The sequence below is a fragment of the Thamnophis elegans genome, chromosome 10 (assembly GCF_009769535.1).
Source record: "Thamnophis elegans isolate rThaEle1 chromosome 10, rThaEle1.pri, whole genome shotgun sequence".
NCBI classification, from domain to species: Eukaryota; Metazoa; Chordata; class Lepidosauria; order Squamata; family Colubridae; genus Thamnophis; species Thamnophis elegans.
This window is the reverse complement of record NC_045550.1, coordinates 1,241,630-1,262,675: the sequence shown is the minus strand read 5'-3', so window position 1 is coordinate 1,262,675 and position 21,046 is coordinate 1,241,630. Positions and strand designations below refer to the sequence as shown.

Sequence of the window (21,046 nt, the reverse complement as noted above, 5' to 3'; positions counted from 1 at the left end):
CTACCCCCTAGAGTCCGGAGTGACTATCACATACTATGTGAGAGGGGAACTTTTACCTTTACCTAAAATGATAGGAAACTTTTTCACTTTCACTGTTTGGAAGTTGTTTCAGGGCTGCAAATGGAGACTCCAAAACCTACTTTCGTACAAAAATTCTAACTAAGCCATCCTTTCATGAGAGAAGAAAATTGTGAAATAGTCCACCTATTTTGAATGATGAACTACGGTATGTGAATTCCCAAAACAGGCCAGGTAGGTGTTTAGAAAAGATCATAAGCAAACATCTATTTAATTACACACACACTCGACATTTTCATCTGCAGGTTGGTTAATGTCCCTGACATTTTATTCATCTTATCGAAAATTACAGGAGCAACTAATGTGCTGTTTAGAAAATACGGTGTCTGACCGATGAACATTTTTGAATAATAGGTTCTTAATATGCCCGCTGGAAAGTGAATTTGGGAGGCAGCGGGAAAAACGGAGTTGTTTTGATTTGTAGGAAATATTCCTTTAACAATCATTGATTTTGCAAGAGTTATAGAGATGTTGCAGAGCAACCTGCAGGCCCAAGACTTTTGTGCAAATATAATTGGCTTTGATGTTTTGCCTGTTCTAGCAAAGCTAAGCCTATTCAATTACTCTCCAACGGCTTAAGCAGCAGAATACTTTGACATCCCTAAGTATTCCTCATTTTGTGATCTTCCACTAATCTCATGATTTTGTCATCAAATAAACTCCAGCTTGAAAGCAGCACAAAACACTAGGCAATCAAAATTCATTTGAGGTTATGAAGTCTTGTTTTATTTAATATAAACAGTGGAAAAGCAGAGAATGGCTTTGTAAAAGCAAAAAACATCACTAGGATAAAACTGACTGAAAAATATATCCACTTGAATAGATCCAATCTATTCCTGTTTACTCAGAGGATTTTTTTTTAGTAATTTCAGTAGGGTTTTATTGCTATTATTAATTGGGAAATGTATGTTGGACTGGAAAATGTATATTGCTGTTCTTTTAAAGATAATATCCATGAATTTAGGGTGGAAATAAATCTAGGGTATTGTCACAATCACATAATTTAGCAATGGCATGGATATATATAAGGAACTGGATCCAATCTGGGTCGGTCACCAGGAACTGAGGTTTAGTCTTCCGAGTTTTCTAAAGGTTCTTTAAACTTTAGGTTTAGGAAGGAGCCATCATATTCCGATCCAAGGACTCCAATCTCCAAGGAACCAGTATGCAGCTGGTAGCATTTTTAGTAGGAATCAGTGAAATCACAACCAAGATAAAGCATGACAAGAATTCTTGGAGTAAGACAGAATGGTTCAATTATTGATAAATTCTTACTGAAGAATATTGCCACTATATGAGTCCAAAATCCTGTCTGATCTATTCATCTCTGGAGTTGGATTTGTTTGTTGTTATGCACTGTTGACACGTTGTTGGTTGTATATGAATTTTTAGAGGAGTGTTTGTGTAATAGTCAGCTTCTAATGATTGACAGGCAGCTTGGTCTTATCTCATGGTGGGACTGATACTTGCTGGTATATAGGGGCAGTGAAAGTTCTCCATATGATGAAACATTTCATTAAAATAAGCACCGTATGGAAAGCAGTCAACAAAATATTTTTTTGTTAGGGGCATGTACATTACAAGAGAGAGACAGTTTCATGTAGTGGTTAAAGCACCAGGCTATGAACAAGGGGAATGAGTTCTAGTCCTGCCTTAGGCACAAAATCAGGTAGGTGGTCTCTGGCCAGTCACTTTCTCCCAGCCCAAGGAAGGATGAAATGGCAAACCACCCCTAAAAAGTCCTGCCAAGAAATTGTAGGGACTTGTCCAGGCAATTTCTGAGAATTGGACATGACTGAATGGAAGAAAATATATGTGACAGTTTCAGGCTTTATAAACACACAAACACATGAATGTATGTCATACTAATAGGACAGATTTAAACTAATTCACATCCTCTAGTCTAGAACATTACAGATGAAAATAGTCATTTTTAAATACATTTCAGAAGTAGTGAACAATTATATTTAATTGGGAACCTTGTTACAGATTTCATATTAACTAGACTGTTGCTATAAACGTGATCCAGGAAGATAGCTTAAAATGCACTGGGAAGGGGGGGGTATAGTCACACATACATGGACACACACACAGTAGATAGCACTGTAACATTGAGAATTTTTGATCCTTAGAAATGAGACAGAAAATAAAGAGCAGGCCCTTTCTAGTGTTCTTGTGCAAATCTTCAAAAATTATAAAACTAATAAAGACAATAAAATATATGACAAAGTGGAATCCCTTGCAAGCAAGAAAAATACTACTGAGATATGGAGGGAAATGCTGAATTAAAAGAATCCTCTAACTTTGGTTAGAGAATAAGAAGAGCCTTCAAGTAATTTATTATAATGAAATTCAGGAATATAAAAACTGAATATAAAACATACTTTCTAATGAATAATGAGCATTTCAGCCAGTATAGTACAAAAAACAGTCATTTCAGTGTTTTTAGATGAAATATAACAACAGTGCTATAAATTCTTTCCATTAAAAGGTATAATGCAACCAAAAACATCTCATTAACTAAAATATTGGCAACAATCAGTCTTATGCAGTAACCAATGAGCAATCCAGTTCGATGTTCATTCTTATTATGCCAATAAAGTCTTAGGAGCATACTTGTATCTTAATTGTCATGTTTTTTGCAAATATATTCAAAAGCAGCTCCTTTTTCCAGTCGGGAAGGAGACTTGGAGCATTTTAGTTATTCATAAATATTGATTCGTGGGCCCTTAAAGCATGAAATGTCTCAGGTGACAGGCAGAACCAAACTCCTAAAAAATGAATACCGGTTGATTGAAAAGCTTCTCCCCTGTCAAAAAAAGAAAGCATCACAACCTATTTCCCTCTAGTTGTTGTTGCTGATAAAAGAACAAGTTATGATTAATTGCAGAATTCAGGGGCAATCATGGATGCAAGAGACAATGATATACAGATTACAAACAATAAATCAATAGATCCCTTTTGGGAAAAAGATGTCACATGCAATGAATCTATGGTGCCTCTGTTTCTATTACTGGATTTCGCACAATAACCCAATGCTACTGAAATGCACGATTCACCTTCAGCCCAAGCTATTGATCTTTATTCTGGCAAAAAAAAACCCCAAGAGATAGCTGCTTTACTCATTCTGCTTTGATTATGATTAAAAGACCCAGAAAGGTCTCATAAAATAAAGCAAATGGAGAGGGGGAATAATGTACTCCAAGTTCCAGGAAGGCATTTGCTTCGAAATTGTTCCCATTTCCATTGCAGGTTGCATACGAAAATTGCACACTGAATTGGAATGGTTTTGTTCTTGTGGCTATAATTCTTCTAGGACTACATAGATACTGCAGTTGGTGAAAAGCTCCTATTTGCATGCGTGATTGAGATTTAGCCTCTAGCACAGTGTTTCTCAAGCTTGAGAAACACTGCGCTAGCATCTCTAGATAAGGGATGCAATGGCTAAGATGCTGAACTTGTCAATCAAAAACATCAGCAGTTCGAATCCCCAGCATGGAGTGAGCTCCCATTAATTTGTCCCAGCTTCTGTCAACCTAGGAATTCGAAAACATGTGAAAATGCAAGTACACAAAATAGGAACCACCTTTGGTGGGAAGGTAGCAGCGTTCCGTGTGCCTTTGGCATTTAGTCGTTCCAACCACATGACCACGGAGATGTCTTCAAGCAGCTTTGAAATGGAGATGAGCACCACCCCCTAGAGTTGGGAACGACCAGCACATATGTGTGAGGGGATCCTTTCCTTTTTCCCATCTCTAGATGGGGCTTCAAAATCTTCAATCTGAAATCCTGCTGCCAATATGTGTCAATAATACCAAGCTGTGTGAATAATTTTTAGTAAACTGTGAAGTTGTGTATTCTCTTCTTTATGCAAGCTGATTTTAAGTGGAATTACAGCCCATCAAAATATAAATATTCCCCTGTTCCACTTCTATGAAACATTGCTGCTTGGGGTTTAACTGGTAGAGGCTCTAGGTCAGTGTTTCTCAACCTTGGCAACTTGAAGATGTCCGGACTTCAACTCCCAGAATTCCCCAGCCAGCATCTGCAAGTTGCCAAGGTTGGGTGTGGAGATTGTGCATTCCAAGTATCTACAATATGTCTGTACCGCTCTCTAAATGTGCATGGAGTGATGTGAATTTATTGATGCTTATACCTACTGTCACCTTATTTTCGTATTGATTCCCGCACTCTCCCATGACCTGCTATCCACCATGCCAAGTTAGGAAAAAGATGAAAAAGTGCTAAGAGGAGAGTTGGTAAGAATATAAATATTTTTTTTTTAAAAAAAATCTACCATGGCTATCTACTGGAGTGGTTTTGCAAGATCTGTCACAATGGATTTCATCACAGTATAGATGACAGCTTTGAATGGCATTTGGTATTTTTCCCTTGCCGTTCAACAATCTCCACCTGGACACACATATAAACTCTAGGAGTGATGTATCTGAAAAGGAATATGCTTCTGAAACTGGTTACACTTTCCAAATAGAATAGTTTTTAAACAAGAGCTAAATTGAGAAACTTTTTAAAAATGCTTCTTTGGGAGACATTTATATGAAATAGAATACCAGGGGAGGGGGGGAGTTTCTAACATATTTTTTATAAACAATAGCAACAGCAATAGCAATAGCAGTTAGACTTATATATCGCTTCATAGGGCTTTCAGCCCTCTCTAAGCGGTTTACAGAGTCAGCATATCGCCCCCAACAACAATCCGGGTCCTCATTTTACCCACCTCGGAAGGATGGAAGGCTGAGTCAACCTTGAGCTGATGAGATTTGAACAGCCGAACTGCAGAGCTGCAGTCAGCTGAAGTAGCCTGCAGTGCTGCACTCTAACCACTGCGCCATGCCATTAGCTGAAGTTGTATAGTATAACTTTTCCATTTTAGGAAAACAGGCAAGTGTTTAATTGTTTTTTAATGGACATTTTTTTAAAAAAAAACCTCAGTAATGGATGGGAATCCTTCCCATCTAACATAAGTAGTAAAGTAGACTGCATTTCTGTCATTTCTATATGCCTAACAGGACAAGGAAACACAGGTGAGTTCAAAAAAAGAAATGACAACAATTCATATAAATGAGAACATCTGTAATGTATGGCAACCGAGATAGGAAATAACTATAGGAAGGGAGCACCAATCGCATGATTTACATAGCAATTCCATTTTTATTTAATTCTCCAGTTAGGGAGAATTAAACGAGCTTCTAATGGATTCAATTATTTTATTACAGTAACCAGATCATACCTGTAGAAAAATACTCCTGCCAACTGATATACATTTTAGGTTTTGAGAGTACGTTCTTCTAATTATTTTTATTTAAAACATTCATATAAACCCCTAGAGTCACATTGAGTTGGATAACCACACAAATGTTTTGAATAAATATAAATATAATCTGCGAAGCAAAAATCTGAAAACCAATTTGCCTCTGTTGCACAGCTTCTGTATATACAGGTAATCCTTGATTTATGATGATCCGTTTAGCAACCAAAGACCTTTTACAACCCCTGAGGCACCACACATAATGACTGTACAGGGGAGAATAGGGATTGCATGGGTGCCTTGTTTAACAGCAACAACTTTAACGACTGTAATTCTGGGCTCTGTTGAAGTCGTAGGCCGAGGACTATCTGTATTAGGGAAGCTTCTTTGGATTTACCAAGGGGGGCACTTCCCAGACACCAATCTGTTCTGTCTAGGTTGCAGGCCTTCACATTCAGACACAGTTGCTATGGAGTCAAGGAGATAATAGTAGACAAGATTGTAAATGAGGGTTCCGTACAAAAGGATCTTGCCTGAATAAATCTGTTTGAAGCCTAGGCTGCCATAGAATGGACCAAGAAGTCAAGTTGATTGTCTGCCAATCCAATACTCAGAGATTTATAAGTAAACAGAGGAACAAGAATCACAAACTGGGGTTTCAGATGGCTCTTTCCAACCAAGATTGAACACCCAGCAGTTACATAAATCTGCCTGCGCACAGCTGGCTGCAATTATTCAGGCCGTGCCCTTTGCCTAGCGAGAAGGCTCATTGACTGCCATTGCTCTGCTGGCGGCTGCATGTATCAACGTCTGGTGCTGATGATCGTCATTGTCTGACTGCTCCAGCTGATTTAGGAGATGCCTATGATTGCTCAGCCTTCTCTCATGAATTGTGGCTTGAAGATTCCCGAGGCTGAGCTGGAGCAAGATTGTCAGAATCAGAGTTTGAATCCAAATCCTGGCCCCTGACACACACCCTTGAAAGAACTTTGAACTTTAATAAGATTTGTATGCCACCCACTCCCTTGGGACTCTTAGCGGCTCACAACAAAATAAAAACATATTTAAAATATTAAAAATACAATATTAAAAATTAATACAACATCCGTTTCATCAGGTGGGGCTGGAACTTAATCAACAGCCTCAGGCTTGCCGGAACAGCCAGGTCTTGATCGCTTTACGGAAGGCCGGGAGAGTGGTGAGGGTCCGGATCTCTGCGGGTAGCTCGTTCCACAAGGCCGGTGCGGCTACAGAGAAGGCCCTCCCTTGGGGAGCCGCCAGCCGGCATTGTCCGGTCGACGGCACCCGGAGGAGGCCCAACCTATGTGATCTTATTGGTCGTTGGGAGGTGAATGGCAGGAGGCGGTCTCTCAGGTAGAGAACAGAGTAGAGACCCTTTTTTCTAATTGGAAGTCCTCGTGGAGATGTCCATTTCCTGTACCTATCATCTAGAAAGCAATACTGGTCCAAAGCATCGTGTCCCCAAGACTCAAAATTCAGAATAGTCCAAGACTACTCCCCAAGACCATTATAGAGCTGAACTAGAAATGGCCGGGCGGGCTCATTGGGAACAGTTTGGCCCAATCCAATGTGTTGGGCTACTGAATCCAAGAAAGACATTCTCTGCAGAAATAATTCTATAATTATTGCTGCGAGAAGCAGACAAGATTTCAACTTGATGTATTGATATGCTGATACTCTTCCTTCCTGCTGAATTTTGGACTCCATCCTTTCCTTTCTACTCATTGCCCCTTCCCTCTATCCCGATAATCAGTATGTAAAAGCTAAGAGGGAAGCTCTGGGTGTGATTATATTGGCTGGACAAAAGGCTGGAATGAAAAGGGTCTGTAAATAGCTCTACTGAAGGATTAGCAGTGACAGAGAGAAAAACAGTCATGTTGGAACACACAATTGTCTGTATATCACGTGAGATGCTATCAAAGCTGCCCAAAATACATCTATGGTTCAGTTTCTTCCGGATAATATCACCTTCAAGTCTGAATCACTAATCATAAATTTCCAAACTTTAAATAACATAAATCTATCTCAAAAGTGCTGCTTGTAATACTGGATTAAAATAAAAACTCCACGTAGCCCACCAAATCCCTTATTCTACAATGACTTAGGAAATCAGAAAAAAAAGTGTTTTTCAGGTTCTAAAAAATGTTCCCAAACACCAAAAGGTACAGCAAAGGAAATATAATATATATATTTCGCTCCTATAAACTGTTCATGATTTCCAGAATGGAATTCTAATTACGGTAACAATTAAACTCAATCCCCCCCCCCCCAAATTGAACCATGTCAAAGCTTTATCTCTAAAGCGTGTATTTCCACCACATTAGCCCAGATGCTAACAATATTGTGGTCATAGTTTCTCTAGCAAAATACTTTGTTTTGGTAACTTGCAAAAAGTCTGCAGCAACTGGTAGAAAAAACTTTACCTGAAGACTTGGGCACAGGATTAGGCAAGGTATCTACTAATGAGGCTCAGCTGCAAAATATGCAAACAGAATCAGGTGTCCCTATTGTTTATGTCTAAAAAGGCTCTTTTGCATTCCCAATGCATTGTTTCAGCTGGTACGCTAATATTCTTGTTTGAAACAGGTGCAGCTTTTTAACAAAGCAAGAGGTGGAGAGTATCTTAGGATGCACAAGACATTGAATGTGGTAGAGTCCAATCTAAACTGAAAGGGAGGAGGAGCAGCATCCAAAAGGACTGAAATTCAGACTCTGCTAAATCCAGTCATTAACTAATCTCAGCTAAAGTGAGTTATCCAGAAGATTTTGAACTTCTGAATTCCGCATCAGAGTCAAAACAATTGCAATGAGTGAAAATATATGTCTACTGCAAAACATGAATGGAGACTGATGTATTGGCCCTGGAATTAGGAGGGGCCATCCTGCTAAGAGTGAAGACATCTCAGGATTTTATGACACAGAGATGACATGCATGTGTGCTATGTGCCTGATAGAGCAGAAAGAGATGAATAAACAAATGTTTAAGGGATGGTGTAAGTATGGGTGGCCAAGTAGGGGTGTGTTGTGGCCCGCGGCATCCAGCAAAGCTGACAGCAGATTCAGACAGTGAGGAGGTTGTGGAAGAATATGGCCCAGTGCAGAGGTGAGTTCCTACCAGTTCGCACCTATTCGATAGAGCCGGTTCGTCAAATCTACCGAACCGGTTAGAAGACATTCCACCAGTGGACCTGGAAAGCAGGCCACACCTACAGAAGAGGTTCCAAAAATTTTTGAAACCCACCACTGGGCCAGTCCTTGGGACTGAGGAAACCTCAGGAGAGGGCTCTGTGTTGGAGGCAGAGAGGTAGCTAGACAGCAGTAAGGCAAAGGAACAACTGGTGCCTGTCTCCGTATGCGCATACGCACAACTGCCAGAACACAAGAGCAACTAAGAAAGCAGGGTCAACTTGGGAGTAAAGCCACACCTTGGAGGTGATTGGCTCCTCCCATAGGAAACAAAATAGGAGTGAATGGGGAGGGGGCTTTTGCAGGAAACATTTTGTTCCTTCTCTAGTTTCAAGAGTGGAAAGTTCTGTTTGTGACTAAAAGAGACTCTGTGCTGTTATATATGTTGTGAGGGAAAGAAGCAGGAGCCATGGAATCAGAGAGTAAGATGTTTATTGCGAGATGACAAGCGATTCAAAACGTCCCTGCAACTGTCAGGGTATTTATACTTGAGCCCAAAGCAACTGTCAAATGACCAGCCAATCAGAGAGCTGGTAACAGGGAACATTTGCATATATAACACTCCTTCCCCCCAGTTATTTGCATACTCAACACTCCTCTAACATTTGCATATATAACATGTGCCAAGTGTTCCCTTTCTCTTCGTTTGGAAACTAGTTATCTGGCAGCTCTCTGGCAAGCAAGATGAGGTTCGTGTTGATAAATATTCCTCTGAAAGACTGTTTGCCAAGCCTTGCTGACTGTGAATGAAAGGAATTTACAGTTGTGTAAATAAAACCAGGACCAAGACTCTGCTTCATGCTTTTTAAGGAAGCCTGGATCAGAGAAGGGTTCCTTTGTCCTTGGTCCCTTTGAAGCTGGGACTCTTTTGCTGGAGTACTCCAATAAAAGAAGCTAAAAGCCATCCCTCCTGGCTTCAGAATCAGGCTAAGGCCCATTATTGGGAACAACAAACTGTGGAACAGAACAAATTAATCTATTCATCAATTCACCATAAACTACTGTGAATAGAGAACCGGCATACGAAGTTGATAGCAATATCAGTAAAGTGTTTGGAGTGATATTAATGGTTTTATGCATTCATAAATTTTATGAGGAACAGGAATATGAGAAACACTGAACAATTCAAATAATTTTTGGCTAAGAGTTACAGTTCCTTGGAATTAGAGTTATTGACTAGGAGAAAAATTAAACAAGAAGATACTGATTTCATTAAGCTTGTTGATCTCCAACGTGAATTTGGACAATGTATTTGTACAATGTATTTGTCTTATTCTACTATTGTTTTTATATAAACAATATTATATAATCAATGTGTTCACAAGACACACCGAAATGTGTCTGAAAACCCACAATGTAGCTTAGTATATTGCACAACAAAGGGTACCTGTATATTTAATTTATGCCTCATTTACAGAACTGGATAAATTGAGTGAAGCATGACCAGACTGGCATCAATGTGTCTTATGAAGATACTCAAGACTTTGCTACCAGCTTTTATATTAGATGTTATTGTGGGTTGTTGTGGGTTTTTTTTGATGGTATGCTTTTTCCCAGGTTTTGACAAAAAATGCACCAGAATAAGTGCATTGAGCCTCTTAAGCTGTTCTAAAGTTGTCCACAGGAGACAAAATATTGTAACCTACACAAAAGTGTTTTAAGTTAGTATCTACTGCAGTCTTTGATTGATAGAGATTGAAAAACCAAGCTATAGATCTTCCAGTGGAATAAAATTGTCCCTCTGAATTTAAGACAATTGCATCCTCTCTTGCATAAGTTAATTAAAGCAAAATAGTTTAAACACGTGCGACATTCAGACAACTGCAAAAAATAACAGATCCTGTCCAGGAAGTGTGAATTAGTTCAGTTTTATATTGGAATCTGGGCAGATTGAACATTTGAAAAATCACTATTTTTCACCCACCAGGCTGCTACCTCCACATCTTGGTCCAGAGGAGGAAAAAAAAAATCCCCGAAATTGTGGAAAAGGTAAAGAGCTAAGACAATTCAGAGGAGATAAAAAAACAAAACAATTTCAGTGTGTCTAAATGGCAGCTGGCTAGTTACAGTCGGTAAGCCTGAAGACCAGAAAGACAAAGAAGGAATATGATAATATGATGACAAGTAAGACAGAAATAAGGCATCTCAAATAATTGCTCAGTCATCACAGAAACCATATAGACATATTCATTCCTGTACCATGATAACACATTTTAGTGGAGATGTGGCTTCTATAATAGCAATAGCACTTAGACTTATATACCGCTTTACAGTGCTTTCCAGCTTTCTCTAAGCGGTTTACAGAGTCAGCCTATTGCCCCCAACAATCTGGGTCCTCCTTTTACCCACCTCGGAAGGATGGAAGGCTGAGTCAACGTTGAACCTGGTGAGATTTGAACTGCCAAACTGCAGGCAGCGGGTGATCAGCAGAAGTAGCCTGCAGTACTGCACTCTAACCACTGCGCCACCACGACTCTAATACTTCTGCTCTAATAAATAGAGGTATCCTTTTGCAACTGACATTTTAAGGACAGACTTTCAAAATGTTACTGCTCAAATCTTATTTATTAAAAGAGGGGGGAAAAACCCACTTCTTTGATTCCAAGGTCTAAAAGGGGAGAGAAAAAAATAAACCATTCTGGAATAGACTTTGTAAAAAAAAAGAAAGAAACTTCCTCTGGTCTTCAACCGATGCAAATCCTACAACAGTTGCTGCGTACCCATGTTAGATTTAGTTCAATTGCAAAATGCTTCTGTTAGTAGAGGGTTTTTTTCATTACTGTGCAACGTAGGAAACAATCTGGTTGAAATATATGCAAATACGCAACATATGCTTTAGCGGGATAATCAGTATAGTGAAACATAAACACACCTGCTAATGTTGGATCCACCAAATTGGTTGCCATGAACGTCACAGCTGGTGATGAGATAGCCGCTACCCTGGTGACTTGAGCTGGCATCAAAGGATTCATGCGAGTTTCGAGTCTAGAGGCGATGCCTGCATACAAAAGAGAAGAGAAACATTTGAGTTTATCACTACAAAAAGACAAAGATCCTGGAACTGAATGTGAGATTGAATCAGAAACCAAATGTTAACTATTTAGTAGTAGGGATTTGATTTAATGTGCAATTATAACTAAGTGCACAGCAAGAAAATCAAAATACTATCTACAGTACAACCTGCAGTAAAATATATATATATATATATAATACTCAATGTAAGGCATTTGCTAATGCAATATAACAGTGCACAACCAAAATATAAATCCCTAGTGAATAATGAGAAAGAAGGTTCTTCCAGTTTCATAAAGGTCGTGCGTAAAGAAGCCTTTTTAACTTGACTTCTTTAAATCAAATGAGATTCAAGGGAGAATGGATTCCAGGAAGTTAAGTGGGGAAAGTCCTACAGTGTAAGGGGGCCATTTGGACATGAGGAAAAACTTAACACACAATCAAGCTGAAAACATAGGAAAAATGAATTGGAATCGAGGTGTTCAAATAGGCCAGTTGGCCTTGTATACACAACCTGAAAAGTCAAACATTAGGAATTTAAATGCATACAGCTTCTTAATATTCAGCCACAATTGAGGCAGAAAAAAGAAACAGGAGCACATCCAGACAGATCTAGGAGCAAATTCTTCTGATATGAACCAGCGCAAGGACATCATAGTTAGAAAAGCCCACCTATCAACTATTAGCATAACACAGGTATGACATCTTCAAGTGTGAACTAATGTTTTTGAAACAAAGAAGATATGAATGAATTCAATTAAAATATTAACATTAATGGCAACATTAGTGGTTTTATCAATAAAAGACTATTGGCAAAATATGAACTGATAGACATAAGTTGGTCTAGTCAAGATTTTTTTGAAGAGTTGGAGATGCAAAGGATATATCTTAAAAAGAAGAAATGTGCAATTAAATTAGATAATGTTTCTTTAAATAAATAGCTACATATGGTTTGCAAAGCATGTTGTTACCACAACAAGGGAAGGGAAGTGCAGAACAATACCTAAGAGCCCTAACCTAACAATTTCTGTTTTAACTAATGATTTCTGGATAAATTTATAATGCAGCTTTCAAAGTTTTCTAGATAAATATTTATACAAACTAAGATTTTCTACTCCATTCATTGCATTCTCGCAAGCAAAAACAAGTTAGAGATGAAAGCATAGCTGAAATATCAAAACACCACAAAGCAAGTAGGTGCAGTGGCTGAACCTTTTGAGACCAAAAGTGGGTGTTTCTCAAGTCATATTTTTATAGTGAGACAAAGAACCAAGAAAATTTTTTTACCTGACATTTATCTTCTCCATATACACAGGTAGCCCTACCTTTACAATGGTAACAGGACAGATTTATATTGTTAAGCAAGGTGGTTTTAAAGTAAAATATCATTATTTGCATTACTTAGTGATCACAGTCCTAGCAATAGCAATAGCAATAGCAGTTAGACTTATATACCACTTCATAGGGCTTTCAGCCCTTTCTAAGTGGTTTACAGAGTCAGCATATTGCCCCCAACAACAATCCGGGTCCTCATTTTACCCACCTCGGGAGGGTGGAAGGCTGAGTCAACCCTGAGCCGGTGAGATTTGAACAGCTGAACTGCAGAACTGCAGTCAGCTGAAGCAGCCTGCAGTGCTGCATTTAACCACTGCGCCATCTCGGCTCCTTCAGTCTCCATTGCCATTGTAAGGAAAGTTCACAGGTCATTAAATAGCTCTATGAGATGATTACATTATACTCAACTTCCTTCTGGCTTCCCACAAGTAAAGCCAATGGGGAAGCCAGCAGGAAGTGGCAAGTTTTAGGCAGCTTGCAAGGAGATTGCCAGGCAGATAAGTAGCTACTGCTGGCTGAGAGAGGAACACGAGGGACCAATGTACTGCAAGTGAAACTAGACTTCATATGGCTGCTGCTGGGGTGTGGAATGGGGGGGGGTATTTACTGAAGTGATTTACTCCCTTAATTGTTTTCCCATTGACTTTGTTTCTGGGAAGCTGGCCTAGAAGATTGCAAATGACTATTCCATGATTTTAGGATGCTGCAACTCTTCTAAGCATAAGGCCAAGTACTCAGATGATGATTGCATAGCCACAGGGGGCTTGGGATAGTGGAACTTCAAGGACCATGGCTACTACCTGTTGTTCAGCACCATCATAACTTTGAACAGTCAACTGAATGAGTGGTCGTTAAGCAAGGACACTTTCAACTTCACAAATGTATTATTCTTTAATAGCAAAAGTATCCTTCAGACCTACATATGTTTTGGGTTTTTTTTGCAGATGCTATTAAACTAGTTACTTTGAGTGTCAGGCACCAGTTCTAAACTGGGAAATTATTTTGACCCATTTAGAAACCAGTTCCGCCACGGGTCATCCTTGACTTACAACCATTCATTTAATGACTCTCCAAAGTTACAATGGGTGGAAAAAAGTGACTTATGACTGCTTTTTATACTGCAAAATCCATTTGTCCAAAATTCTGACTTTTGGCAACTGGCTCATATTTATGATTGTTGCAGCGTCTTGGGTTCATGTGATAATCTTTTATGACCACTTGATAAGCAAATCAGTGGGGAAGCCAGATCCATTTAACAACTGTTTTACTAACTATAGTGATTCAGCTAGTGATTAACAGCTGTGGCTAGAAAAGTCTAAAATGTGTCTGGGGAGGGGGTTGATTTATTGCTTAAGAACAGAAATTGTGGGTTCAATTGTCCTAAATTGGGAACTACCGGTACTTATATATGGAAACATAGTTTCAGATGATCAGATGTTCAGTTTAAGGAGACAGTGTCCCTATAAGACACACATTAGTATCTGAAATGTGACTCATTCTATTATGAGCACAGGTAGCAGTTTTGCAATTAAGAGACAAAATACCTAACCATATTCATCCTTATATATGGCTCAGTTTTCAGTAATTAAGTCTCAGACTGAATATTTCACTGACTCCTATTCACTTTTCTGCATTTCCCAAACTGGTTATATTGCAATAATAATAATAATAAAAAATAAGAGTCAGATTTAGAGAGTAATCTAAACATATCATTAAGTAGACAATCAATCCTTGCTTGCTCGACTCTACCATCCATAAAAGGCAAGTAGCAGTTATGGGACTGGGATTAAGCTACATAGAAGGAATGTTTAAATGTCCTTTTCTCCAGACAACAGTCCTAAGAAAATATAATAAAAATTACACGGTAACCAATCAAGTCCATATTTCTACACCTTTACACAATGTAGGTAATTTAATTCAGAGCTAATCATTTCATTGATCTGAAGAGGGAAACAAGTCGAATCTTAAAAATTCCATTAATTTCCAGCCCTCATTTAATAAGTATTTTCATTAACATCTGTTAAAACCTGGCTGTGTCGGCAGGCCTGGGGTTGATGAGCTCCCCTCCCCTCTCGACAGGTGTGGTTGTTGGTCATTTCAATATGTTTATTTTGTACTTGTATGTTTCCCCTTCCCGTTTAAGTTGTTCACCGCCCTGAGTCCCTTTTAGGGAATAGGGCGGCATATAAATAAAATAAAACTTAAACTTATGTTTTGAGATTGATATCTGTACTTTTCCTTGTTCATTGCAGCTCCAATTAAAAAAACAGACTAAGAATACCTCTCTGAAAAGAATCCAATGAATATGAAACAATATTAGTCATCCTGAATATGGTACAGGTGTTTAATCTAGGTATATCTTAGAAAACCATGGTTTGATTTTATATGAATGCTTTGCACATCCTTAGCAATTCTTCCTTGAATCTGTAGGCAAATGTTGCTTCTTCCCTTGTATGCCAGAGACGATGCCATAGGGTGGGTATCTCAACAAGTCCTTTTCAATGTTTGGTCACATCTGCTGCCTTTCCATTCAGAATACAGATGAAGCAAGCTTTTAAAATGAAACTTCCTGACCTCTCTACTCAATCCTTTCCCTTTATCTTAGGTAAACATAAGGATGAGCCAGACTTCCTGTTTCTGAATTGCTTTTCAAGCCTTTGCTCTGACCCAGGCTCATGTACTTTCTGCTTTTCTAATCAACACTCTCTGCATGCACATTTTTTCCATTTGGTACTTGAAAAAGCCATGGTGAAAAAAGCCAGCAAATGCATTTAGGCTACTTTTGTTAGCTGCGTTCCCCCCTGCCCTCCCCAACCCCCCCCCCAACCACTACAATGTAGAACTAACATCAATCTGCACACGATTTCCACTGTAATGCGCTGTTTTTCCTCTCCCCTCTCCTTCTTAAAAAAGAGGGAGATTTTCACTGTTAAGTTGTGCATTCATTTCTCCAGTAGTATGTTTGGTACACATTTATTTACATTTTGTACTTGTAAGTTGTCAAAATTTGAAAATTCTAAATTTTCTAGTATTCAGGAGGGTTCCCCCCCCCCCCCAGTATCCCTGCATATTTTTATGTAATATATTTTTCATCATTTCCTAGAGTCAAACCAGATTAGGTCAAATCCTAATCATAACCCTTAGCAATAGGTTGTATTTGTCCCACCAAGTGATATACCACTCCTTGATTTCAGTTCCAGTGCTGGGTCATTAAGATTAATATGTTTCTGAACATTCTCCTGTTGTCTACAGGACAGGACAGGACAGGACAGGACAGGGAAGGGAAGGGAAGGGAAACGAAGGACATTATGGGGAGAGAATGAGGAGAGGGAAGGAAAAGGAAGGAATAGAGGCAGATAGAGAAGGTTGATTGGTTTTGATGGGTCTTTTGCTCATTTGTGATAAAATGAATCACTGTTATCTTTAGAACAGTGTTTCTTAACCTTGGCAACTTGAAGATGTCCGGACTTCAATTCCCAGAATTCCCCAGCCAGCATTCGCTGGCTGGGGAATTCTGGGAGTTGAAGTCCGGACATCTTCAAGTTGACAAAGTTGAGAAACACTGTCCTAACCACTGCTGGGGAATTCTGGGAGTTGAAGTCCGGACATCTTCAAGTTGCCAAGGTTGAGAAACACTGCTTTAGAAGGTCAATTCCAATTGGTTTTGAAGCCAGCAACTGGAGTAAAACTTTTCATTTTATTAGGCTAATATGTGCAATTGTCCAGTTTTGATGCTACACACTGTGCAAGTTGTGTTCTTAGAAAGGGGGGGGGGATTCTTCTATTTAAGTAGATATCTGTGCTCTGCGCATGGGAATAAGAATCAGGAGAGGAAAAACGCTTCCTCTTAATTTCTGAATATCAAGATACAGAAACAGAAAGTGAAATGGGGGAGATGGCAGGGCAGCCCTTTCTGAATTCAGCATCTGAGTTATCCAAAAGAAAGGAAAAGAGAGAAAATGCTTTCTGCCAACTTTTCTTAAGCTGATGGGAAATTGCCGCACCCCCAAAGTCTTGATACTTCATCATTATTTGTTTCGCATGGTTAAGTCCAGCACGTATTATTATTTGTCACATTTTAATACATTTTTTTTTCTTGCATGACAAGATAGGGACAAAATTCAGATGATCGATCAATATAATGTCAGGATTCAGATGTTCGAAACAATCAATAGAGTGAAAGCAAGGGCTTAATTCCACTTAAAAGGCTTGGATGGTACAGACAAAATTTTACTTCCACACTAAGCCAAAAAATTAACTTGTTCTTTCCGAAGCAGTCTGCTTAATGGATACAATTTACAACATTTCCTTCTTATTTATGTCATCTGTCAATATGGCGAGTCAATCAAATCAAAACAGCAATTATGTAAGTATGGAAATGGAATATATATTCTATACAATATATGAATTCAGATGATATGGAGATTTGGATTTGATGGACATTCCCTTTCCTGATGGTCCATTAAAGTAGTGTTTCTCAACCTTGGTGACTTTAAGTCCCGTGGAGTTCAACTCCCAGAATTCCCCCAGCCAGCAGAGCTGGCTGGGGGATTCTGGGAGTTGAAGTCCACGGGACTTAAAGTAGCCAAGGTTGAGAAACACTCCATTAAAGGTTTACTCATTAACCTTGTTTCCATCATTGCTCTTGGCTTCCTCTTATTAGCTGTAAATATGGAACAGACCTTTTTATATACAATAAGAGCTTTTACGTATCCATGGCTTTTTTTAAGGGTTTATTTATTTTTATTTTTTGCACAGTTCTGTTTGGAAAATGACATTTCGCAATGATTTCTTTTTGTATGGAGAATGGCTTTGACGCATGTAGAAAATAGATTTTTTTTTCAGTCATTTCCTTTTAATAAATTGTTATCCACAATTCACAAATAATGAGGGTGAATAAGAAGGAAGTATACCATTTTAATGCTATGTCGCACTTTAAAAAAAATGTTTTCATCTTTTATAGCAGTCAAAATGGGAAAAAAATAAAGCTCACAAAAGCTACAAGGATGAAGGAAGGAAAACAAAGAGGTTGCTGATAAAAGCTAGCAAGCTATAAAACAATCTATAATCAGTCTGTGATCGGGGGTGATGGAGACTTACATGAAAAGAAGCAGGTGCCTAAGAGAGGATGTATATTTATAGGCAATTTAACAGGATAAATCTATGATTCTGTTATAGCAGAGGCATTGTGCTGTGAGTTCATCTAGATTAAATCTGTATTTTTATGAGAATGTTATGTGTCCAAGTAATAAACCAGAAGACAAGCATCAAGAATAACAAAAAGATTGTGAACCACAATTGTTACTATCATTATTAGCATTTTCACCAAAATAAATCATATTGCCCACTCTTACCATGTTACAAGGATACTTGAGTTTAACGCATACATATATGCAAAATAAATAGCACTAGGCAAAAAAACATGTTTCCCACTAGTCCAATAATAGTTAATATGTGGGGAGGGGGTGTTGCTTTTTAAAATATTTTTTTTAGAGATGCAAAATAAATTTATATAGAGTGAACAAAAGGAAGCAGGTGACAGAAGGTGACAGATAATAATGTACGTAAAATTGATTAGTAAAGATGTCATAGTAAAATTAGGTAGATGGATGGATGGATGGATGGATGGATGGATGGATGGTGTTCTGTGCCCTTAGCAAGCATTAGAATAAAATCAAGTACTTTTTACTAACAACTGCAATTATGCAAAACTTCACTGCATTCCTAGTAGCAGAGAAATTGGTAAGGAGACGAATCAGATCTGCCTGCACAATGAGTAAGAAGTGGCGTTGTGGGCTCTGCATGCGAAGCAAAGCAGATGAAATGAAAAAGGAAAAAAAACAACATGACCTACTGATTCAATTGCAGAGGTGCAAAGAGAGGCGCAGAAACATTCTGCGTAAGGGATGTTATTATATCTCTTCTTAGTCAGAATCAAAGGTAAGGAATGATCTTTGCTACTGTGAATGCTCTTCTGTTGTAGCACAAGGGATTCTCCGGAGATAATTGGGGAGCGTAAAAAGAATATGAAAGAGATTCTTGGTTCAGAGAATTTCGCATCTGTAATTCTACAGGTCCAAGTTAAGGATTCTTGTTTGTTCTGAGTGATATTAGAGATGAGACAGACAGGCTGAGCCAATGATTCATTCTTAGATGTGGCAGATTCTCATTTTGACTTAGACTTAGAATAACTTTATTGTCACTTTGGATGTACACTACCTCTACATAAACATGACGAAATAAATAAATAAATACAAAATTATGCATATAGCCACATATATTATATGACACGAAGAAAAAGCACAGTCTAGTTCGGATGTATACATGTAAATGGTGAGAAAAACAAATATTGCGAGTTTACCCGACAGATGCCCATCGGGAACAAAGCTGTGATAGAATCTGGTAGTCCTGCAAGAAATATTTTGAAACCTCCACCCAGAGGGGAGCAACAGAAACAGACCGTAAAGCGGGTGTGTGGGATCTCTGGCAATGCTTTGAGCTCTAAGCACATAGCGCTTATGAGCAGTATTCTGAATAACAGGAAGCGAGCCGCCTATAATCTTCTCAGCTGTCCTTACCACTCTCTGTAGGGACTTTCTGTCCGAGGCACTGCTGCCACCCAACCAAAAGTGATGCAATTTGTTAAAATGCTCTCTCAATCGTGCCTCTGTAAAAAGTGACCAGAACAGAAGAAAAAAAGATGTCCTCTCCTCATCCAACGTAGGAAATGCAGACACTGGTTTGTATGCTTCCCTAAGGATGATGTGTGGAGAGACCAGTTCATTATTTGAGCTTCTCTAAAAGGACATCTGAAGCTTAGCTACTCAGAGCAGAAACCAGCAATAAGTGTCTGATGAATTGGATTCGGCAGTTTCAAAATAAGAATAATCAAAATATATAGACCAAACCATGGCAGATTCAACACCTTAATGTCAAAACCTTCAATGGCTGTAGGAAACAATATGACATCATTGAGTACTGAGATCAATGGTGACCTCTTAATATTTGTTCTAACCTGGAACTGTATGTCTAGAAACAGAAGCATCTTTGCTTTGCTGAATGTCACAGCTTTCTAACATAGGTTTGCATTGTCTCTTAGTGAGAAGCAATCCCGTTGTTTTTGAGTTATTTATTTCCATCCCCTCAGTCTGGCTGTGTTCAGCCACTGTTTGACATTTACAGAGGGATCCAGTTTGGCTGCGGGGGGGGAAATAGCTGGGTCAACAGCCCCAAAGAGTATATAAATCAGCCTCTGGTTTAATGGGTCTGACATTCATATTGAAAGACGGCATGGACAAATTCATTGACATAAAAGTTGAATGGAGTTGAGGGATCTTGGTTCACTTGCTTGCGAGCAACCTCACTTTTGTAAGAATTTGCCTTGTTAAGGTACCACTGCTATTGCATTTAATTTGCATGGTGTGCCCTCATGTAATTAATATAATACATCATAGCATTGCACTAGAAGTCAGACTACAGAGACAAGGAAGGAATGCTATTATTCTTATGAGTGAACTATAACTCATTGAGATTTATTTAAAGATTCCATAAATAATGGGCCTTTTTCCAAAAAGGATTCAAATTCACAGTGGAAACTATGATTCCTGAGCTATTGTTTACAATAATACTCATTAACATGAAGCCAACAACAAAACAACAACATGACAACATAAATAGAACAAAGGAAAGAAGCACAATTTTCCTCCCTATTCTATGCTTGCATTTTATTTTTTGGCTTCAATACAAAATATTCACAATTACAAAACTGCCTTATTCCTATTGTGCTCCATTTTTAAATTAACTTTATATTTAATTTGCATTATTGTGTTAGACATAATAGTGATTAGCTTCAGAAAGATACTTGGCAATGAGAAAAATGTTTTGAATTGTCTGTTTACATTTAAATTAATTTAGTTTTGTTTTTAATACATTGTAAATATTATAAGCTGCTCAGGGTTTCCAGAAATGGAACAGCATACAGTATATGCCATGAACAAAGAAATAAATAAAATGAAGGTTGAATTATTCAGTTAAATTAAAAACATATTGTTTTCACAAAACAAAAAATTAAATTCCCCAAAGAACAGAATATTTGCTTTTCCATAACCTTTAACATCAAGTAAACTTTGGCAATAACAACTTTTA

At 38.4% G+C, this 21,046-nt stretch overlaps 1 protein-coding gene across 1 annotated transcript in view; it reads right to left on the bottom strand.

Annotated features, from left to right (window-relative positions):
• The window catches only part of TCERG1L (transcription elongation regulator 1 like), a 202,694-nt gene that overhangs the window by 63,249 nt on the left and 118,399 nt on the right, over positions 1 to 21,046 (bottom strand). Inside the window, exon 5 of the mRNA XM_032225831.1 lies at positions 11,427 to 11,552. Coding sequence (XP_032081722.1) covers positions 11,427 to 11,552 — 126 coding nt within the window. The remainder of the gene's footprint in view (positions 1 to 11,426; positions 11,553 to 21,046) is intronic.